This window comes from Betta splendens, chromosome 11 (genome assembly GCF_900634795.4).
Source record: "Betta splendens chromosome 11, fBetSpl5.4, whole genome shotgun sequence".
Lineage (NCBI taxonomy): Eukaryota > Metazoa > Chordata > Actinopteri > Anabantiformes > Osphronemidae > Betta > Betta splendens.
In genome coordinates, this window is record NC_040891.2 from 2,868,952 (window position 1) to 2,893,227 (window position 24,276).

General features: G+C 41.0%; 1 protein-coding gene and 1 non-coding gene across 12 annotated transcripts; one reads left to right on the forward strand and one right to left on the reverse strand.

Annotated features, from left to right (window-relative positions):
* Positions 1-1,317: 1,317 nt before the first annotated feature.
* Positions 1,318-23,739, forward strand: sema4ab (sema domain, immunoglobulin domain (Ig), transmembrane domain (TM) and short cytoplasmic domain, (semaphorin) 4Ab). 11 transcript variants are annotated; one of them, XM_055512733.1, is made up of 18 exons: positions 1,318-1,549; positions 2,729-2,809; positions 3,420-3,526; positions 3,605-3,871; positions 4,170-4,352; positions 4,638-4,794; positions 5,521-5,580; positions 10,054-10,152; positions 10,251-10,344; positions 12,653-12,775; positions 13,025-13,152; positions 13,246-13,427; positions 15,806-15,950; positions 16,172-16,361; positions 17,124-17,239; positions 17,480-17,643; positions 18,065-18,159; positions 21,012-23,739. In XM_055512733.1, the coding sequence occupies exons 5-18, from the start codon at positions 4,189-4,191 to the stop codon at positions 21,818-21,820; spliced, it is 2,526 nt and encodes an 841-aa protein (XP_055368708.1). In that variant the 5' UTR covers positions 1,318-1,549; positions 2,729-2,809; positions 3,420-3,526; positions 3,605-3,871; positions 4,170-4,188; the 3' UTR covers positions 21,821-23,739. The 11 variants fall into 11 exon arrangements, with proteins under 11 accessions (XP_055368708.1, XP_055368706.1, XP_040928754.1 ...); XM_055512731.1 differs by having other exon boundaries at positions 3,420-3,871; XM_041072820.2 differs by lacking the exon at positions 3,605-3,871.
* On the reverse strand, positions 18,435-18,553 carry LOC114866312 (5S ribosomal RNA). The gene has a single exon (XR_003787672.1). It is a non-coding gene; the product is annotated as a 5S ribosomal RNA (ribosomal RNA).
* Positions 23,740-24,276: the final 537 nt, after the last annotated feature.

The following is a 24,276-nucleotide window of genomic DNA, read 5'->3' on the forward strand; positions in this document are numbered from 1 at the left end:
TCAGAGAGCTGCAGAGAAATTGAGATATATGTCTCTGTGCTGTTGCAACATGGTAATTTCCCCATTGCGGGACAATAAAGGTATTCTATACTATACTTATATGTGCACAGCCAGTGAGGTATGAATATTTTCTCAATTACTAATTCCATTTTATTGCTCGTTTAGATTCACCTGCAGCCGCAAACAGATTAACATCTCTGCCTCCTTTAATGTAACATTGAACATCAACCTTAATGCAACATTGAAAACAACATTGACTCACCTTTCAAAATACAAATATATATAATCCAATGATTATTAAACCATAACGTTGTCTCAACATTGAAATGCCTGCTGGATATGCTTTACTGCTTAAAACATCATATAATCATTCATATTCTCGTCAATATGTAACTCAGATAGCTAATAAAACCAAATAAAAACAATTAATATATTTAAACTGTTTTGAAAGGACTACATATTATTTATACTTTTATATACATAATATATTACTTTACAGTGTATTTAGTGCAATTATATAAAACATATTGCAGTCTGCAATAATATCCTCCCTCCATGAGAATTTGTTTAAATTTTAATTAGGTTGATTATTTTCTATTGTTCCAAAAGAGAAAAACAAGAATTTATGTGATTATTTCTGAGTGAATTGTGTGACATCATAAACTTACTTTTTATATTTTATTTGCCCCGTGTATCACATCTGAATGAAGCCAAACTCAGCGTAGACTTTATCTATTGTTAAGAATAAACCCACATTATGAAACATGCTGGACACAGTCTATTCCGCATTACTGCTACCATATACCCATAGGCACTCCCGACAGAGGCGCTCACAGAGGGTATACGCCATCTTGTGGCGAATGATGAGTACACTACCGGCATGGTTCTGTCTGTGTGCAGGAACTGGATCACTTACAATAATTCATGCAATGTAAATATAGGGGGACGGCCTGAATCGCACACACACGTATTAGTGGTCAGATTTCCACTAATCAGTTAACTAAATTTTAACTAATTAGTGGCAATTAAGATTAGTTTCTGGGGCCTTTGGAGCTTTGAAGTTCTTAGGCATGTTAAAAACTGCTTGATTTCATCTAAACCTATTTATAGAAATGCCGACTGACTTCACATCTTCAGAACTTTCTTATACAATGACCACGCAGCAGTTGACAACATCTCCATGTTCGTGATACTGTATGTTGTTTGACATTGGGAGGCATACTGCTTGTTACCTCATGGCTGTTTTCAGGTCACTGCTAATCCTCTTAAATCTTCTTTTCTTTTCAATAGCCATCTTACCTCCTCCTTTCCCTACTGCACTCAGGATAAAGCCAGTCTGTGACTAATACTCTGCAAGTCTGATTTTACATGCCAAAACCTAAAACTGCGTATGCTACTGTAATTAAACTATAGTGTAATGGTGTGACATGATGGACCGGCAGAGATTTTGACTGTAAATGTAAGATGTAGATGGGTTGTGATTACACAGCAGTTGCTTTAAGAAGATTCAAGGATGGACCAGCTCAACAAGTGCAATCCTTTGTGTGCAGTGAGTTACAGTATTGTGGCTGTCACTATGCTTTGACCAATTCTCTGTGTGTGTGGATGAATCTGAGCTTTACATCAGAAAAAGCTTCAGCTACACATCAAGCCTAAAACAAAGGAAAATAGCAAGACAGCTACAGAAGGTACATACAGATGCAGTTTTAAAATGTTTTCCTAACATTTCCTTTGCTGCATGATAGTATCACAGATAATATAACGTATTAACATATTAATGCTTAATTCATGTAGCAATGAAAAATGTGGTAGAGACCAGTGTTAGTCAGTGATACAGAAAAGACAAAAAAAAAGTCCAAAGCCTTGGCTGCTTGTTTAATAAGTGACATAATAATATACATAGCCCAAACATGTCCAGGATTAAACATGCTCTAAAATTACTGGATATAATGTTGCTGTAAATGTGAAATCCTCTAAAGATCATTTGTTTTTACAGACTTTAAAAACAATGACTTTCATAGACTTCTCATGCACAAATTCCTTTAGTGAATCATATTCCTTTTTTAACGACTGTAGTGGCAGTCTTTCACTTTTATCTCTCCACTTAAACTTCAGAAGAAAAGCCAGTAACCGTGATCAACTGTGATTCAGGTCAGCGGCATATTCAATCTGTCCAGTCCCAACCCTTACTTTCGGTTCAAAAGGTAAAGACTGGGAAAAAGAGGAGGACAGGGTACAAAATTAATTTTCAAGCTGAATAATAAACCTAATTGTTAGTATTCTTATTCTCCATTGTTCATTGTCTAAACAACATTTTCATTCAGAGGATTGAGATTTTATCCATCTATCAAGTTTCAGGTTCTTATGCACGGCAAAGACCCCCTATGGTTGGATATTCTGTCCATAAAAATAATAACACGTTGCACATTCTCCCCGTGTTTGTGTGGGTTCTCTCCGGGTTTTCCGGCTTCCTCCCACAGTCCAAAGACATGCATTAGGTTAATTGGCCTCTCTCCATTGCCTGTAGGTATGAGTGTGTGTGTGAATGGTTGTATGTCTCTGTGTTGCCCTGCGATGGACTGGCGACCCATCCAGGGTGTACCCCGCCTCTCGCCCATAGCTGGGTTAGGCTCCAGCACCCCCGCGACCCCGCATATAGGAATAAGCGGCTTGGAAAATGGATGGATGGATATTACAGAATTAGTTATGTGGATTAAATCTGTTGCAGAGGTGTGTCAATTAAGACAGCCTACAAACAGGATGTATTTCATCCATCCCAGCTGCTAGCCACCACTTGACCTTAGCCTGGGTAAGTCCACTTTAAAATATGTATTTATGTGTATATTGATGTTTAACGTTGTTGTTGTTGGAACCACCCTAAAATTATTTTAACTGTCAAAATGAACAAGAGGAAACGTATATAAGACAAGTGTCTACTATTTTGTTTTTGTTGTGGTATTTCACTCGCTTTAAATTTCTTTATGAACAAACATTTAATGCCACCTATATCCATGGGCAATACACAATTTGAGGAAAACAATTACAAGGTGATCAGAAAAGTTTAGTTTTCCTAGTTTATAAACTAGGAAAACGGTCGTATATAATTTCACTTATCCATTTAATTTGTCCTGCAATAAATTATAACTTGATTCCCTGTGTAAATTATTATGTGCGGCTTTTGAGCCAGGTGTAACACATATGAATAGACCGTCAATTGAGGGGTGTGCTGCATTTGTTGGGCTGCTGTGCCTGCGGTCTGACAAAGGCTCAGGCTGTACCATGTGTGGTCGGCCTGTAGGTGGAGGTTTGTCTGGTGGAACCTCAGATTTGAGGAGGAGACTCTGAGGCTTTGTTTTAAGAGTAACAACGTCTCCTCCGTTAACGTTTTCTCCTCACCGGCGTATGTTTCTTTTGTCCAGTGTACTTTTTACCGGAGCGGAGACACTGGACGGTTACAGTTTAGTGTTGGAGCGATGAAGAAGAACAGTGAGGATATGGCGCGGTGAATGATAACTCCAGCACAGACGTAAGCCCGCTAACACTGTCACATTTCTACACATCTGCCAAGGGCTGCTGTTGTTGTTCTTGCATAACTGCGTTATAGTTTCACGGAGCCCTGTTGAGAACAAGAAAAAAATGTCTCCGCCTGTGTGAGCAACAATACCGAGCTGCAGAGAACGACAACAGCAGGAGCACAGGCGGACTTAACGCTGAGCTGGACCCAGGGCCCCACGTGTTTCATCAGAGCTGACCGGCTATATCCGTTGGATCTACAATTTAACATTCTAATGCTACTTTAACAACCAACGTTATTGAAACACAGTGGAGCGCTTACACTGAAGAAATGGCGAGATGCGACAGATATCAAAGCGTGAGCATTAAACGGAACACATCCGTCACAGTCGGAGGCTTTTCTCCGGTAAACAATTAAGGTGGCAGACATTCTATGTGCACATTGGGTAAATACTACTGTAAAACAAAGTAAAGTGCACTGTTTTTCAATTACCTGGGTGTATGTAGAAACCGCTAATATCTTATTTAATAAGCACTATTTTTAAGCAGGTGATGTAGTTTTATGACTCTGGCATTCTGATCGCTCACCTGAGGATCAGTACAGCTTTAGTAACAGTTGGCTGACTTACTGTTTGTGTGCCTTCCCAACACTCCAGTTTTAGTCTGAGCCTATGGATGAACATCGAACCCAATGCTAAGCCTCTGGACTTAAATGTGCCTAAACTCCATCGTTCCTGCTGTAATGGAGACACAAAGCCTGTTGTTCCTCACTGTGGCCTTGCTCAGTGTGCTGAGACCAGTCCTGACAAGGCTCACTCCCAGAGTCTCCTTCCCTGTGGGTAAGTAAAAACCTTCATGATCTTTTCTTTTGGATACACGGTAACTGGCAGCGGGTTTCTTGTAAACTAGTTGTGTTGAAATAACATTTACATGCTCAACTTTGACCATTGTTTTTACACATCTGCCACAATTTGTTACTGTACTTGCTGTAAAAACTAGTTGTGTACATTTATTTTAAAATTAGAAACACAAGGACAATCTATGCTCTGTTTACATCGCCTGCTGACATCTGTGTGGCTTTAATGGTAGTAACTGGATAACAAGTGTTAACTGTTAACAGGTAGTCCTGGGAGAAGTCTCACCCGCTTTAGCACACCTGATGTCAGCAACACCACTACACTGCTGCTCAGTGATGACGGAGACATGCTGTATATTGGAGCCCAGGATGCTGTGGTAGCCTTGGATGTCAGCCACAACGATATCATCACACTCAGGAACAAGGTAATTATGTCAAGCAATATGTAACACCTAGAATTACTTTCAGAGGACATCGCTGGTCTCCAAATTATGGACATTTTTTTGCTGTAAAAACGTTCACTTGAATTGAAAATAACCCAAGCTACAGTAGTTAGTTACAGTAGTAAGTTTTATATAATTTTTATTAAGAGGCCCCCTCGTTAATTTCAATTGGAGAGGCAAGACTGTTTAAATCACTACATTAAACCTCATAATATACAGTAGATCCCAGCAAAGTCGCGGGTTAGAGTCTGTGGCCTTAGTCAATCGAAGATCTATTTAAGAAATGAATTGTTATCCTCTGCATATTTTGAGGCTTTTCGGTGGCAATATATACATTTCTATACATTTTAATGCTAAATTATTAAAAATATAATTCATGCCTTTATTACATGTTGCTGTGGGTCTGTTAGTTACTGAATATCACCCCAAAACCTGAGCTGGGCATTTTGACCACTTTCTAGCTTTATTACAGATATTTAGATTTAATAACACTACATCCTTTTTAATGGCCGAGAAATAACATATAGGCCATTTTTTTACTTTACTTATTATATGTTAGTACTTGGAGTGTTATGCATTAAATCACGGCCCAGAAAAGTAAACTTAATGTCAACATTGTTGTCTAGGATTCAATTAGATTGTACTGGTCTGCCTAATAAACTGTACAATGATTGGCACTTTTCCTTTTTTTGTCTTCTCATGTGTCAGCTGGACTGGAGCCCTTCAGATAAAGACCTTGAGCAATGTTCTATGAAAGGCAAAAAAATGGTCAGTAGGTGATTGTGTGTCTGTAACTGATTAGCGCCTAATACATTACATTCCTACGAGCTTGGGTCCTCTACCAGGACTTGTAGCTCCACATGTTCTCTATCTCTTCTTTGAGCCTTTGGTACTTCTCGATCTTGTCATGCTCCTTCCTGATGTTGCTATCACCTGGGATTGGAGTGGGAGTGCTGCTAGGATCAGTGCCTCCATGTTGTCTTTCAGTCTTCAGTGGCAGCTTTGTCCTGCCACTGGTATGATTTGTTGATATCAGCCACTTCTTCTATCTGTCAGTGGTACATACTGTACCGTGGAGGAGTTTTTTCCTTCCATGAGGGTTTCTCCACTTCGTCTACTCCTCTGGTTTCTACTGCCTGAGGTATTCACTAAGCACATCATCTGTTGGGGCCATCTTCCTGATGTATTCATAGAGCTGAGTTGTTTCATCCTTGGCCTCCTTCCTTTTGTTTAGCGTACAGTCTCAGGTTGCTGGATTTGTGGTAAAACCCTCCATACATTTTAAGGAGGACAAACTCCTGCACGATACATGGTACAACATCAGGAAGAAGAAGCACGAGACGGCCTATATATGTGTGTGTGTGTGTGTGCGTGTGTGCGTGTGTGTGTGTGTTTCTATGTTTGTGTATACTCGTGTATTTGCTGTTAATGCATGGGGGGAATATATATATATATATATACACACACACACACACACACACACACACATATATATATATATGCATACATATATATATATGTGTGTGTATATATATATATATATATATATATATATATATATATATATATATATATATACATGTGTGTGTATATATATATATATATATATATATATATATATATATATATATATATATATATGTTATATATTTATGTGTGTGTGTGTGTGTGTATCTCTACCTATCTCTCTCTCTCTTCTATCTCTCTGCTCTCTCTCTATCTCTCTCTCCTCTCTCATCTATCTCTCTCTCTCTCTCTCTCTACTCTCTCTCTCTCTCTCTCTCTCTCTATATATATATATATATGGGCTAACATCATGAGATACCGGCTCAGACGCCGGTCTAACAAGGTCTGCGTCAGGTGTTGGGGAACCAGAGCACCTTGGCGAGAAGTGGGCTACTGGAACAAGAAAGAAATGGCTGAGATGCGAGAACAAGGCTCTGTTGGAATGCTACTACTCAAGTAACCCTAGTCAGAGGGGCTACATGCAAAGAATGTGCGGTGAATGGGAACGGAGAAACCCACATTCAAGGCTGACGGCGAAGCAACTAGTAGCTCAGTGTTCCAACATCCACAAACGGCAACTGCTATCACAACTTGAGATTGACGAGATACAACACAAATGCTACGGCAAGGGGGAGCCAGGACGCCAGGTCAGAGGGGAGGTTTCACCATCTCCCCAACCGGAAATTGGGTACGAAGCCCCAATAAGCACAGATACGCTGAGCGAGGCAGCAACTGACCTGAAAGATAAGATCATGGCGAGATTGAACAGGCAACCCCGAACCCCACTACAACGGCTAAGTGAAGTACCATCAGAAAGTCTCATGGAAGATGTGAATGCAGCATTGAGAGCGATCCCTACCACAACAATCACAGAAACCAATGAGCTGATATACGCTTCAGCATCAGTGATCCTAGAGGTGCTTGGCCATAAGAGCAACCATGGGAGCCATGAGAAACAATACCCACCATGGAAACGAAGGTTGGAGGCAAAAATCAAGGCAGCTCGGAGGGAAGTGAGCCAAATGACAGAGGCCCAGAGAGGTGCAATGAAAAGACCAATGCCCAAGAGGTACAGCCAGATGACCATACCTGAAGCACTCGAAACTGCCAAGCAAAGGCTACAAGCCTTGGCCAGCCGCCTAAAGAGATACACCAGAGATAACGAAGCCAGACGAATAAACCGGCTGTTCGCAACACAACCTGCGAAAGTGTACTCTCAATGGCAGGGTAATAACAACAGAGCAGACCCACCAAGGCTGGAAACTGAACAGTACTGGAAGGGTATATGGGAAAGGGAGGCATCACACAACAGAGATGCACAGTGGCTGGTGGATCTGAGGGAAGACCACAGCAACCTCCCTGAACAGAATCCAGTGACTATCACAGTGGCAGACATCCAACATAGAGTCTCAGGTATGAAAAACTGGACAGCACCTGGCCCTGACATGATCCACGCCTACTGGCTAAAGAAGCTCACTGCAATCCATGAGCGCCTGGCAGCACAAATGAACCAGCTGCTAAGGGATGGGACTCACCCTGAATGGCTAACCGAAGGGCGAACGATCCTGATAATGAAGGATCCCTCAAAGGGCACAGTCCCATCCAACTACCGGCCAATAACCTGTCTCTCCACAACATGGAAGCTCATGTCAGGCATCATCGCAGCTAAGATAAGTGGGCACATGAGTCAATACATTAGCGAAGCACAGAAGGGCATTGGTAAGGATACCAGAGGAGCCAAACACCAACTCCTGGTAGACAGAACAGTCGCCCAACACTGCAGAATGCGACACACCAACCTGTGCACAGCCTGGATCGACTACAAGAAAGCCTATGACTCAATGCCACACACATGTATCACTGAATGCTTGGAGCTGTACAACATCAACAGAACTCTAAGGGCCTTCATTGCAAACTCGATGAGGTTGTGGAGAACCACCCTTGAAGCCAATGGGAAGCCACTTGCCCAAGTATCCATCAAATGTGGCATATACCAAGGAGATGCACTGTCCCCACTGCTGTTCTGCATAGGTCTGAACCCCCTCAGCCAAATAATAAACAAGACTGGCTATGGATACCGACTCCGGAACGGGGCCACCATAAGTCACCTCCTCTACATGGATGACATCAAGCTGTACGCCAAGAGTGAGCGAGACATCGACTCGCTGATCCACACCACCAGGATCTACAGCTCGGACATCGGGATGTCATTCGGACTCGAGAAATGTGGGAGGATGGTGACAAAGAGAGGCAAGGTAATCCACACAGAAGGGGTCTCACTCCCAGAAGGAAGAATAGCAGACATTGAGGACAATTACAAGTACCTTGGAATACCACAGGCAAACGGCAACCTTGAACAGGCAACAAGGAATGCGGCAACAGCCAAATACCTCCAACGAGTAAGGCAAGTCCTAAGAAGCCAGCTCAATGGAGAGAACAAATCCCGGGCAATAAACAGCTACGCTCTGCCAGTGATCAGATACCCTGCGGGAATAATAAGGTGGCCAAAGGAAGAGATACAGACCACAGATGTTAAGACACGAAAGCTCCTCACCATGCACGGAGGGTTCCACCCCAAATCCAGCACCCTGAGACTGTACGTTAGCCGCAAGGAAGGAGGCCGAGGACTAGTGAGCGTGAGAGCCACTATCCAGGATGAAACATCCAAGATCCATCTCATCAGTACATCAAGGATAAGGCCCCGACAGATGACGTGCTGAGTGAATGTCTCAGGCAGTGGAGCACAGAGGATGAGATGCTGGAAGAGGGACCATCATGGGAGGACAAGCCCTTACACGGGATGTACCACCGTACCATAACTGAAGTGGCTGATCTCAACAAATCCTACCAATGGCTTGAAAGGGCTGGGCTGAAGGACAGCACAGAGGCACTCATCCTGGCCGCACAGGAGCAGGCCCTGAGCACCAGAGCCATAGAGGCCCAGATCTACCACACCAGACAAGACCCAAGGTGTAGACTGTGCAAAGAGGCCCCTGAGATGCTCCAGTACACAACTGCAGGGTGTAAGATGCTGGCAGGGAAAGCATACATGGAACGCCATAACCAAGTGGCTGGCATAGTATACAGGAACATCTGTGCAGAGTATGGACTGGAAACCCCAAGGTCAAAGTGGGAAACACCTCCCAAGGTGGTAGAGAACGAGCGAGCCAAGATCCTGTGGGACTTCCAGATCCAGACTGACAGAATGGTAATGGCGAACCAACCAGACATTGTGGTGGCGGATAAAGAGCAGAGGAAAGCCGTAGTGGTGGATGTGGCAATACCAAGCGATGGCAACATCAGGAAAAAGGAACATGAGAAACTAGAGAAATACCAAGGGCTCAGAGAAGAACTGGAGAAGGCTTGGAAGGTGAAGGCCAAAGTGGTGCCTGTGGTGATCGGAACACTAGGGGCTGTGACCCCCAAACTGGAGGAGTGGCTACGACAGATCCCTGGAAAAACATCCGAAATCTCAGTCCAGAAATGTCCTAGGAACAGCAAGGATACTGCGCAGAACCCTCAAGCTCCCTGGCCTCTGGTAGAGGACCCGAGCTTGGAAAGTGGATGAGACCACCCGCGGAGGGTGCGAATAGTGTGTGTGTGTGTGTGTGTGTGTGTGTGTGTGTGTGTGTGTGTGTGTGTGTGTGTGTGTGTGTGTGTGTGTGTGTGTGTGTGTATATATAATTTTGTTATTTGTATTACAACTTTTGTTACCTGGTGTTACTATTTTTCCAGGCCGACTGCCCCAACTTCATTCGTGTGCTGCAGTTTTTGAATGCCACCCACATCTACGCCTGTGGCACATTTGCCTTTAGTCCACGCTGCACCTACGTTGTACGTGTTGTAACAAAAGTATTTTAGACTGATGGACCCATCCACAGATTCACATTGTTGGCAGATTTGATATTAGCTTGACTTTTATTACTTGTCAGAACTCCAAGACATTGACAATGAGCACCAAACCTGATGAAGGCAGAGGTCGCTGTCCCTATGACCCCTACCAACGCAACACTGCTATCATCGTAGGTATGACGATGTCTCCACAGCTGCTATGACATGCTAGCTGAGATATGTTTAAGCCAAAACATGGCTGACATGTATGTAGAACAAGTGTAGCCCCTCAATGAAGCGTGTAAATCCACATACAAGTGTATTAATATACAGATAAGACAGAGGGCAAAACAAGAAAGTGGGAGTTGCTGGATTCAATGGGTGTGGTCAAGAAAGAGGCTGAGAGTGAGAGACAAAGTTCCTGAGCCAAGCAAGAAACAAAACCGAAACGATGCGCGGGGGATTTGTTGATCAAAAGAGGAGAGAGGAGAAGAGTTTGTAAATTACCAGGGATAATGAGGAATTTGTGCAGAATTATAGTGATCATAGGGAGAGTATGGGGGAGAAAGTGAGGGGAGGAAGGTGGTGGAGCGTGCATAAGGGAAGAAAAGTAAAAAGGGAAGGGATTAAATAAGAGTAGAGGAGTCTGTGGGAGGAGAGGAGAGAAGAGCAGAGGGAAAAGCGAAGGTGCAATTAATGTTGTAATGTGGTTTGAAAAAGAGGGGGGGAGTAAAGATGAAGGACAGTAAAACTAACGGAATTTTTTAGAGACATGTTTGGAGAGATAAGGTATGTGAGGAGCGAGAACGCAGTGGAGAAGGTGAAGGTTACAAAGGTGGTTGTAGTGGGGGAGAGGCTGGATGTAGGGGAGTAATAAACGGAGTCCCAGTAGGGGTCAGTATGGAAGTACTGACAGAAGAATGTAATTGGTGCTAGGAGACAGACAAGAGGAGTGGGAAAGGTGGAAACAGAGCTGGTTGTATATTGGTTTTGTTTTGTTTTGCATTCAGTGAGAGAGTTTGTTCCAAATCCAGTGAGGTGCTATATTTGCCAAGTTTGGACACATGGCAATGATGTGTAAGAAAAGGAAGAGGTGTGCACAACGTGGAAGTGAAGATGACTATGGGGAATGTGGTGAGGGGGTGGAGCCAAAGTGTTGCAACTGTGGAGGGAAGCACGGCGTAGCGTTTCGGAGTTGTGAGGTTTTAAAGAAGGAAGTCAGGGTGCAACCGGTTAGGAAGGGTGTGTTATATGCAGAAGCAGTGAGAGAAATGGAGAGGAGTAACGTGGGGAGCACAAAAAGAGAACCTCAAAATGAGAAAAGGAAGCAGCAGGAGGAAAAGATGGAGTGGGTTAAAAGGGAAATAGGACACAGAATGGTGTTTAATCTTGTAGTGGATATGGGGTTAGAGAGTAGAATATAAATCAATGTTGTTGTTTTTTGTGATTTTACGAATAATGCACAGTCCAATACGGAAGGTGGCGGTAATGCACAAGCATCAAGTTTGCCAACCGCCAATAAACACTATAAGAAGAAGAAGAAGAAGAAACAAAACTGGGAAGAGCCTAAAGAACAGGTAGTTTTAGTCAGGAAACCTCACTGAAAGACAAACAGAGAAAAACAGTTTGACATAGGCATGTTACCAGATGACCTATAGACATGCAGTTGCAGATGATCTGGAAAACTCACAGGGAAAGAGCAGGTGGCTAAAGGTACTGAGGAATAACAAAGCACAGGTGATTTTAATCAGAGATGGCTAGGCAGCAGTGGGAGCAGAGAAAGAGGACCAGAAGATTTTTCCTAATAAAAGCCCAGAAGTAATGGTACTGACACACACTGAGACAGAATGAAGCGTAACTGATAAGATAAACCTTTATTTTTCCCACAGTGGGAAAATTTCAATGTTGCGGGAGTAAAGATTAGGAAAGTGAATAATGACAGACTACAGCATGTAACTATTGAACAATTGTAACTGGTAACTGGTTCTCGACTTAATAAAAGGTCAAGGCTGAAATAAATCAAATCATCATATTTATATAGCACTTTAAAAACAACATATTGTTCACCAAAGTACTTCACATAAAAAGGAAAAAGGAAACATAGATAAAAGGAGAATCACACACATTAAAAACACAAAAGCATCAAAACTAATTAAAAGACAGTATATTTTCTATCATTCTAAGGCTAAAGAAAATACAATAGAAAGTTATTAAATAATTGCACAAGTTCACCTTGATTCCCCTTGGGCAAAAATACAAACAGAAAAAAGGTCAGAAACAAAGACTAGATTCAAGGCACATATGTAAAAGTGGTTGAACACTAGTATTTGTCCTTGCCTAGAGTAGATCCACTACTCTTCAAAATAAAAGAAACCATTAGATGCACAAATCATGTGATCTTCCAAAAGATTGCCAAAAGATTGCAGGTTGTGTGATGCCCTAGTTGTTGCTGGGCTATTCTATTGTGCTGTGGGTGATCGTCTGGTGTTTTTATGTTTATTAGATGGAGAGCTTTACACTGGGACAGTGGCAGACTACAGAGGGAACTGGCCCATCATCTCTCGACATCTCAGTGAGGGCAGGCATGTTGACCTGAAGTTGGACGATACTTTGGGCTGGCTGGAAGGTGAGTGAGCTGTAAGATTTTTTTTTTTATTAAACATTTCTTTGTGTGCTCTCACGCTTGCAGAGAACGTCCAATCTAGAGGAAACCTGATTACTTATTAGGTGTAAGCATGCACAGGTTTCAGCAATGGCATAGTAAAACAAGATCAGACCATGTAGAATGTGAGCAATGCAAGCTGTCAGTTCCTTGTTGTAGACTAGTTGTCAAAACAGTAAGACTAACACGCTTTTTTTAACTTCTGTTTAACAGATCCAACCTTTGTTAGCTCTACTTTTATTCCTGATGAAGAGAAAATCTATTTCTTCTTCAGTGAAGTAGGAAGAGAGTACGACTTTATTGACAAATTTATGGTGTCTCGTGTTGCTCAGATCTGCACAGTAAGACAAACCACTGGCACATACTTGGCACATACTACAAAAGCTTGCAGTAATGCTTTGTGCTTGAATCTTTCTTCTCCCCCTGCGTGTTAGAGCGATGTTGGGGGCCAGCGCACCCTGCAGCGTCGCTGGACCACATTTGCAAAAGCTCAGCTACTGTGCCAGGCCGAGGGTGAGCTGCCCTACAATCTAATCCAGGACATAGACAGCCTCCCACCAGCAGAAGGAGCTCCTTCCGATGACACGTTCTTTTATGGCCTCTTCACTTCTCAGTGGTTAGTGAACTAAATATGGAGTAAACCATGGCTGCAGATATGATGGTGGGAGGTACCTTTTTTAACAGAAGGGCTTGCCTCCACCAATTGGAAGCAAATCTTACCAGAAGGCAGAGTATAATGTTTTTGAGCATTTTTGAGGAGAACCAGCACATCTGTGGACTGAGTGGATGTGAGGGACTAAATGATGGTAAGGTAACTTACCCATAAGGGAAATTACCTGCAAGCATTGTATATTTCATTAAAGAATTGACTGATACAGTAGCTAGCCAGTAATTTAATCTAGTGTTTACACGACCATTTATAGTACAATAAGCTGTCAGGACTCGGTGTTTAGGCTACACAATGGTCTTGTTTCCTTATCTCATACTAGGATGGCTCACACCACACTAAATTCTCAGTCTCAGTTCTGTTGTGGTATTTTGACGTTCTGTACATCTTTTTGAGGTATAGTAGGCACCTGCTTAAAACGGTACGTGTGACAAAACTACATTATAGCAATTCATTTCATGACTTACCTTACTGGTGTAAATCTGTTGGAAATGTTTTCAAACAAGAAAAATCCTTCTTTTTGAGCTGGGTGAAGGGTGAAATGAGTCGGTCAAGGTATTCCATCAGAAAACAAGCCCTCGCTTGTCATCTGATAAGACACTTGTGACATGTAGGATAACAACACAAGCTCAGAGCTGAGGACTCTAATGATGTTCAACACATAATCTGAAAGATGAAATTCATACAGTCTGCTTCACCACCAGAGGTGATTAATTGACAACATCAAGTATAATATTATTGCAGTAAAGAACTGGAAGCTAAACCCTATTAATTTCTGAGCAGGGCTGCTTGTGACAGCACCAATAAGAAACGTTTTTTTAGCCGCATTATTTATTAAAGTAACTGGCTATGACTCAGTAAGCTCACCTCAGCACAGGTGATGATTTTATTATTAAATTGAAACGCTGCTGTAATTAATCTAACTGCTGGTTTCGTTCTTGGTTTTGTTCATGGTTGCATTTTGGGGGGAATAATTTGGAATCCAGTCTATCGTCCTATAAACTGTTTAAACCTCTAAGTTTTCTGTTCATCATGTCTGCAGCCAGGTGCTCTTGTAAGTATGAACCATGATCCAGAAAGCGTGGGAAATGCAATGCATCCCAAGTGTCTGCACCTTTCAGAAGAGCTGCTCCAAGCTCTAGTTGTGAAAATCTAAAATACCGTTTGCAAATTGAAGCACATATAACAAAGTAAGCATAAAAAACAAAATGAGCTATGAAGTAAAGACAATTGTAAACAAATAGAAGCTCACAGACGAAAGCATATGGACGTATAGCTACTGCTAATCAGAGCTACAGCAGCTCCAGGTCTGCTTCCTTTTAGCTCTCAATTTTAAGTTAAATTAGTTGCAATGTGCATAACTGTGTTAAGGTAGCAACAGTGTCCAACGTTAAGGCAGATTCACATGGTTTGACTACCAGCCAGCAAAGCTCTTTAGTTGCTTTGTCTTGAGTTTAACTCGATTCAATCAAGCTCAAATTCGTTTTACCTCTTGGTGCACTTCGCTTTGTCTGGTGTGAACACGGTAATCGGACTCGAGTGCGCACCAAAACAACCGCACCGAGACCCCCAAAATGAGGTGTTCTCGATCCGCATCAAATAGCGAACTCTGGTGCGGTCCTCCTGGTAAGAACGCAAACCGAACCAAAACGGGACCAAACGCCGCTAATCACATGATTCGGTAAAATCTTCGGCTGATTAACATAATACGCCACCTCCTGTATTGCGTTGATATGCGCCTATGGCGACTCCAGTACATCAATATATTGTTTTCCAGCTGTAACTGCGTTTGATTTCCAAACTGTAAGATTTGCATTCAGTGGTAAATGCAAGAAATGTAATTTAAAAAATTCAGCAGGGCGAGGACTGATACACGTAGGTTGACCTCCATCGTAAAACTTCCTCTCTTCTGACGAAACGTGAAGTAACCCACAACACGCAACCTTCTTCCCATACAGTATTTACTTTTCTGCCCCGTGGCAGAGAGACACATCTGACCAATCAGACGTGTCTGTGATTTTTTTGTGTGTGAAACAGAACCGAACACAGGAGAAATTGCTACAAGTTTACAAACTCATCAACTGATTCAGACCAAAACATTCAGTTAGGGTGCTTTCACACCTAATTCGTTTATTAAGGTGTGAAGGCACCCTAACTGAATCTGAGCACAGATTTTCGGTTTTCAAAGACAAGCTAATGATACACTGGTTTACTTTGATGAGTAGCAAAAAGATTCAGTACCTTTCTCCGCTCTCAGTCTTAAGGATCAGAGTCAAGGACTCTTACTGTGTGTTGAACCATCCTGTATGATTCTTGCCTCCCACCAGGTCTGTGAACTCTGGAAGGTCAGCGGTTTGTTTGTTCCGCCTTGCTGACATCAAGTCAGTTTTCTCTGGGAATTATAAAGTCCTGAACCGGGACACATTACAGTGGAGCACACGGGTTCAAGAGAAAGTTGCTAATCCAGGAGAGGTAAAGGGTCAATTATGATTCATAGAACTGCTCATTTGACATACAAGGAAGTTTCTAATGAGCAAGTTTACCTTCCATCTCATTTAAAGTCTAAGTTGTTTGTTCATCTTGGGCCTTTTTTACTTTCAATCTATGAGAATAGCTCTAACTAAGGTCATGTCAGGTTTATTATTTAAAAAAGGGAATATTCTCAATGTTTAAGTTTCATCTTTTTGTGATAGTGTGGCCTGCACAATGCATCAGACAACGCCCTGCGCTTTGTCAAAGAAAACTTCCTTGCAGACAATAGCGTGCGTCCAGCTGGAAGGAGTCTGACCATGGTGTCTGTCGAGCACAAGTACAGTCACCTAAGAGCACAGAGAATTCAGGCTGCCAACAGAAGAGCCTACACCATCCTGTTTCTGCTGACAGGTATGGAACATTTCACACTTTCCTGCGTTTTTCACCAAATTTCACTTCTATTTGGACTATTTGCTGCTGAGAGCAGAGCTGCTGACATGATGCTGGCTTTATTATGTTTCTTAGTTCTTATGTTTAATTTTATTTTCCACCAAGTTACATAGCCTGTACACAAGTTTTTGTTGTTGGCAGAATACAGACAGGTTTGTTCTAAACCATTACAACCTACTTAATGTGTTTGAGAGTTCAAACTGTCAGTCCTTCAAGGTGGGACACCAGATGCACCGTCTGTCGTTATTTTTTGATTAGACGAGGTTAAACAATCCTAACCAATCAAAGTCCATGATTGCAATTTACAATGGCAGACAGACATAATGACAAAGACAGCATCTTAGCTGAGACTTTCAATGAACAAAATAGAAATAGTATTATTCTTTAGACAGGCCTGTGTGCTGCTGGCTCACCTGGGTCACGCCTTGATGGAAGACTGATAGTGTCTCTCAAAAATGGATATTCACACAGACAGAGCGCGTTAACAAGGTCATGCAATGCATTAGGGCTTTTTGCTGTCAAACTTGAATAGACCCCCCTAAACCATGAAAATGACTTTTATGTAAACTGTAAACATTTAACACTTTTGTTATTGAATTGCCAAATACAAAATTTATTTTCAAATTCAATGACAGTATTGCATATTGAATTGTCAATTGAGAAATACATTGCCATTTTAATTTTGAGTCTGACAAACTTCCATACTCATTAACAATTATTCAGAGTCTGGGTACCTACACAAAGCGGTGCTGCTGCAGAACGGGGTCCACATCATTGAGGAGATAAAGGTTTTTGAACAGCCTCAAACCGTGAAGAGCCTGGAACTCTCTATACCCAAGGTACTTACCAAACATTTAGCTGCAGATTTCAAAATGATGCCTTCAGAAAAAAACATTGTCAGCATGCACATGTTTATCAGGTAACAGTAACCCTAAGTCGAATAAAGGAGCGCCTGCAGTCCCATCGTAATTTCTCTCTTCTTTATACCGTCACCCCAAAACTTTGTTTCTTTACCTAGTGAATAAGGTTTTATAAATTCATGGTGACTCAATAACTTTTGTTTCATCGGATTCTGGTAGGGTGTGATATTTGTTGGCACATCAGAGGGTGTGGTAAGGGTTCCAACTGCCAACTGCTCTTTCTACTGGACCTGTGCTCAGTGTGTTCTGGCTCAAGACCCTTTCTGTGGTTGGGATCCTGCCAGCAGGGCATGTGTGAAGACTTCTAATATCCAGACCAGTCTGTGAGTAACACATAACTGTACATTATGATGGTCATTTTAGATTTTTATCCTTTTAATATTGTCCTGATGGAAACAATTAGTGAGTGCTTGAGTTAAGTCTATTGCAAAATAAGATGCTTCATTGTTGGGTATCACAGGAGAAGTCTCAAGACTTTGACAATAGAGAATTGTCAGTAATTTAAAATATAATATTACCTAATATTAATAAATCTACAGAGATTTTCTTTCACCAGTTTCTACAGCTTGTGATGGGTTCAAAAACTCCTTGCACACATAAAGACATAGCGCATGTTTGTGATCTTCAGCACTGCATGAAACACCATCATGCTAGTGTGATGAATATATACACTCATGAACCTGGGAATTATATTTTTACATTTTTACACTCATTTTCTGTTGACTGTGATTTTTCCAACCTCAGTGCCCAAGATATAGACAGAGGAAATGTTGATGAGGCATGCAACAGTGTTTCCTTAACACCCAGAGTCAGATTTGTTTCAAACAAAATGCCTGCAGGTAAGATCATTTCAACTGCTTCTGATTTGCTAGGGCATATTGTGATGCAGATTCTGTTAAATGCAAAGTCAGCTTTTTTTCTCAAACGGCAATATTCAGCCTTGAAACAGTTAATTCTAGACATATAGTTCATCCATCCATCCATCCATCCATCAATCCTCCAAGCCGCTTATTCTCTTATGCGGGGTCGCGGGGGTGCTGGAGCCTAACCCAGCTGGCTATGGGCGAGAGGCAGGGTACACCCTGGATGGGTAGCCAGTCCATCGGAGGGCCAAAGCTTACAGCACCTGGGATTCCCAGGCGGTCTCCCATCTAAGTACTAACCAGGCCCAACCCTGCTTAGCTTCCGAGATCAGACGAGGTCGAGCGTGCTCAGGGTGGTATGGCCGTAAGCCATATTGTTCATAGTAAACACTATTATCCAGACCAATTAAATTAATCTTGCAATAACTGATTTGATTTACCAAAACACAAGTATTGCTGGGTGCCAGCTACACATTCTTTAATGTTAATTTGTGTTTAAGATGTCTTTCATTGCAACCTTAGTTTGTGCTCAGTTATATCCATGTTTCTCTGCTGAGCTTCTTTGTTTTCTGCTGGCTGTAATTTTGATCCTTTGTGTTATTTAAAATGTTACTGTGGTGGTTCGTGTGTGTAGTGGATTGAATTTAATAATTTAATACTAATCCAGAAACATTAATATTCCTCGAAATTAGGTCACCAGATTTGTTTTAAAGCTGAAACCATGCTTTTATCAATCTAGTCAAATGCTACATGTCAATTTAATGAGTTAACAATTATGGTTAATAACAATAACAAATCTCCTTGATAGAACCAAATCAGTCTCTAATGACATTAATTCTTGTTACAGTTCAATGACCTATGATTCTAAAGAACAATGCACACAAAACCAGATTCCTGTGTGTGTGTGTGTGTGTGTGTGTGTGTGTGTGTGTGTGTGTGTGTGTGTGTGTGTGCGTGCGTGCGTGCGTGCGTGCGTGCGTGCGTGCGTGCGTTGAAAGCTTTATCTGACAGATTAATGAACATATGTGAACACAATCAAAGAAAACACATAAATCAGCAATACCTAAGTGGGTGATGGCTTTGATCAAGAGAATAGAGTATTTGCTTCTAACTTATAAAAAACCTAAAGATAACAAATGAATTTGAAATATTCAATTTTAGCGCTTTGCGAAACACCAGAATTTTCAGAGGATTAGAGATGTTTATCTTAACACAACACAATATGTGTCATAACACAATACACATGTAACGATCACTTTGGTGGTGATGCTGTAGCAAATGAAATGTTATTGCATGTTAAATGGTCTTGTCACTGAAACACTAAGCAAACAATAAAAACATACACAATTAAGAAGCAACATCAAATTATAAATAGCTTTATCTAAATTTTACTAATTAAACTATTGTAACATTGACTTAAAACACAATATTGAGGTTACATAATTTACCTGGTGGACTTAGCATATGGTGCACAGATTAAAAGAAGAAGGTGAGTATCTTTATTTCACCTTTAAACATTCACACATAGCAAAGCATGGTGAGAAGTTGTCTGAGGTCCCTTTGTTGTTCTTGAGGAATTTACTGGCACAGAAACCAATTTCATATCAAATAAAAGCATTTTATACACAGAATACAATGGCATCAGTCGCATTATAGTTGAAAGTTCTGGTACATCTGAACCAGAACTGTCCAAATTAAGAGTTTCCCTTTTTATTAGTTCACATTCCTGGTTTACTATCCAGATCTCCTGGGCTAGTGGGAGAGTCCATGAAATGAGTATTGGTAGAAAAAGTATGAGACTTTTCTGGTCTGGTCAGTGATAAGGCAGAGGAGGACCCTGATGAGATTTAGGTGGTGTCACCTGAAGGTATCCGAGGTCTTTGGATGTTGCACTTAGCCATTTGTGTGTTGTTTATGTTAACCTCACAGTTCTGTTGTGAGAGAAAACAGTGTCCTGTAGAATAGACAAGAATTCCGTGTATTCTTATCTTCTGGTGAATCACAGCTTTGTCTCTGTGAAGGGAGTGAAGCTTTCACGTGGTGTTAAGTTACCTAGGTCCAAACGTGGATTGCTACATGTGGTTGTGCATTTGGGTCCTCATCCCTCTAGTTTGTTAGTCTGGTCCCTTTCTATGTTTAAGTGACCTAGTGTAGTGTGTTCAGTGTGGCAAATGTGTGTACTTTAGGCCCTAGTACGGTAGTTTCACTAGTGCATGGATCATCTCCTGCCTGGCGGCACTTAGTTAGCCTCCTGAGTAGAGTAGAGTAACACATACTAATGGAACTCATAATATTTACTAGGGGAGACGTGGCAAAGTAAAAAGAATTGCTCTAAGCACAAAGCCCAGTGGAACTAAACCTTTTTATAATCAATAGCATGAATTCACTGCAGTCTGTCTGATTCATTTAGTGCTGTTGGGGTTCAAGTATGTTTTAATAAAATGTAGCTTTATTTCCCTGTTCTACCTACAAATGTGAAGATGTGTTTCCTTGCAGCTTTACTAATGTTCTTGTTACACTATGACTGCACACCACTCACTGTGCAGTAGATGACTTGAAGTGCCATGGCATTTGTCCCTAATTCAAAAGATAATATTACTTAATATTAATAAATCTACAGAAAATTTCTTTCACAGTTCTCTACAGCTTGTGATGGGTTCAGAGAATTCTTGTATACATAAAGACATAATGCATGTTTGTGATTTTTAATGAAACACCATCAGCCCTAAGCTAAGACATTGTTCTGGGAATTATATTATTTTTACACTAATGACATGTTGTAGTAGCTGTTTGCATGAAGTGGTGATGACCTGTAATCTGTATATTAGCCTCATGTCCTGCAGGTGAGCTGGTGTTTGTATCTCTGAATGAAGTGGTGCGGCTGCAGTGCCCTGCGGCTTCACGGTTGTCCCAGCAGCTGTGGGAGCGTCCGAACAGCCGTCTGTCCTCAGACTTGTACCTACACTTGGAGGATGGCAGTCTAAGCTTTGTGGCCACTCCTGCCACACTGGGCCACTACCTCTGCCTGTCCACGGAGAATGGTTACCAACAGACTATGGCCATATATCATGTCAAACAGAGGAGCAGCCCTAATGCTCCAACCACTTACACCAGACCCCAGACACACACTATCCCTATGACACAGACTGTGGCTTGGCCTGGACCTACTTTGCCTAAAAGAACAACAACAAAGCAAGGACAGACTCAGCCAACACTGTCGAGTGAAGATACTCAAATCACCACTAGAGAGCTAAAGAGAAATATGGCTGTGTGGACACAGAAATCTGGTTGGAAGAAGGGAGAGTTTTGGGATGGGGAGACTCAGCTGTGGTCTGGACCCTGCTATCTAAAGGAGCTGGTGGTTGTATCAGTTTTGCTGGTTCTGTGTCTCAGTCTCTTAATAACCTTGCTTTTATATACCTTAAGAGAACGCTGCCACAGACGAACGGCCCCTAATTTAGGAACCCCAACCAGAGACTTAAACAGAAGAACATCTGTAGTGCAACAAGCCTTTAGAGAGAACCAGTCTGTAAACAAATGGAATGGACAGGCCCTACCAAGCAGCCAAGCCAGTGGCATAGTTTGTAGTGGAGCACTTACAAGCTCAAATGGACATTTACCCAACATCCCCATATGAAGTTTCAGGCACTGAAAGTCTTGGGGGACCAGAAGTGAAGGAGTACCATCCCAAGTAAAACTTTATCACTGTTTCCAGTGCAAAGTTTTGTTTGCTCATCTAAATACAAGGTCCTATACAAACAATGTGAGTTTGACAAAGACTTTGATGCAACAACATGAAAAAGAATTTCCTGTGGTTTTTGAATGCACTTTGTTGCAACAAACACGCAGAACGTTCACTTACAAGATGTTGAGATAGAAGAGCATTAACTGATTCACTGCATTGTTTTTTTTTTGTTGTTGTTATTGTGTGATTCATCGCTGGAGACTGCCCTCTGTCCACCAATGGAATACTTATATGACTTATTTTGTTTACTTATCTTGTCAAGTTCAGTGTAGGAAAAATATTCAAATTCCATCATTTTCATTGGCATGGTTACATACAATTATTTACTGTAGGTATGATGTTAGATTAGAATTTGAATTCAGAAAGTGGAGTTGGTGTTTGGGTGAAGGCATGTGTCCAAAAGGCTTATCCATCATTTGTTTGTAAGCTGATATTCCAACTAAACGTGAACGTGCTACAGTACCTAATTCCTGTGCACATGCACACTACATACCAGGCAAACCTGTATTTATATTCCCCTCCATGTTGACTCGATGCTGTCCTATAATGACAGCAGAGCTGGGTGCCTTATTTTATATTCTACCCACTTCCATTGATGACTACTATTTGTAAGAGAATGGACACTATTGCTATTGGGACCTTGCTTACATCACCACAAATTTATACCATGAAAAATGCTGTACAACTGTAGCAACTGCAATACTTAGTAAATCAATGTAGGCTGGATCACTAGTTAAATATCAAAGGAGGTGTCAAACAACTTCTGTTGTGTATCAGACAGAGTTTCATGTCACATAGTCATCACAGTATAAATGTGCTTCAGATGGACCGAAGAACCCAAATACACCAAAAAACACACTGTTCAATCCTTTCTGCAAATTATGATACAGTCGTGTTTGAAAGTTTGTGGACCCATCTGAGTCTTTCCACATGGTCAAAAGCAAACTAAAAATGGGTAGAGTGTTGATTTTTGTAGACTTGTAACTTCCTGCCTTCCTACTTGTAAAGTCCTTCACAATACACAATGAAACTAATAGTTCAGTATTCAGTGTTCTTGCGGCACAAGTATAAACTGCCCATGTATGACAGTATAAGAGGTCATTATTTTCTGCAATATTTTTTTTACCCTGAACTTGTTTCTGATCTCTCTGACTATTTTCAACTCTGTTCTTGGTTTTATCTTTGTTAAATTTTTTGTGCAGACGGTAGCAGTATGCAGTTGAAAATGCTCCCCTTGTAATCAATATCCCTGACAGGATTAGACTGATTGTGAAGAAACAGATTTTACAACAAAACCTTCCAGATTCAGCTGATTTTAGTCCTCTTTTACTGAAATACCTGGTTTTCCCTCTAAAACTGAAACTGAATACTGTAGGTATTTACAATGAATGATTTGATCATTTTTTTTAAATAAAATATTTGATGCACAAATTCTGTCATTTGTTTAACTAATTTAAAGTTGTATCTAAATTCACAAACATATATTGCCTTTCTCACCGACCAATTTACATAATAAATTTACAAGTATGCAAAAATGCAAATAATTAAAAAATCAGTAGTAGAAATAGTCAGTCACCCTCACAGATATTTTGTAACTTATTTCCAAAAATGTTCCCTTATGTATAAAAATGAGTTTCTGGCATCAGTTTAAAGGAATCATCTTGTCTTTGTTTTATTTCATCGAATACTGTATGGTGCAAGGAAAGTACTAAGATAAAGTATTTTCTGCTATTCTGCATATACTGTATTTGCCATAAATGGAGTCCTAAATATCATTATTCTTATATATAAAGTTAACAGTTCTTCATGGATGGATGTTGTGTTGCATTAATTCTACCATTACTACTTAAATGTTCAGTGTTTTTCAGTGTTCAGTGACAGTAACATTATTCCTAACAAAAGCTGAAGGCCTGAACCATAATACCTTAGTCCATGTTATACTGTTTTTCATTAGTTGATTTATTCCAAAGTGAGATATGATTGGTCACTTTACACTACTTCTCTTTATAGTTGACTTTGTCAGTCATTTAAACGTATAAACTCTATAACACACTTGCATGCAACAACATAGTGTTTGTAAAGAATCAAGAAAACAAGGTTTAGTTATTATTTGCCATCCCCAAATACTTCTTAGGTTGGGGTGAACAAAGTAATTTAGTGTTTAGCTTTATGAAAACTCATTTTAGGAATGTGAACGTTTATGTTACATCTTGTTATAGACCCCAGCTGCAGCCTCTCTAAAGTTGTGGTCTGTTAAAAAACAGATCCACAGCAAACTCAGCTGTCACAACAATAATGAAGAACTGCTGGTGTGCACACACATCTCTGAAAAGGTTGGTTATTAATGC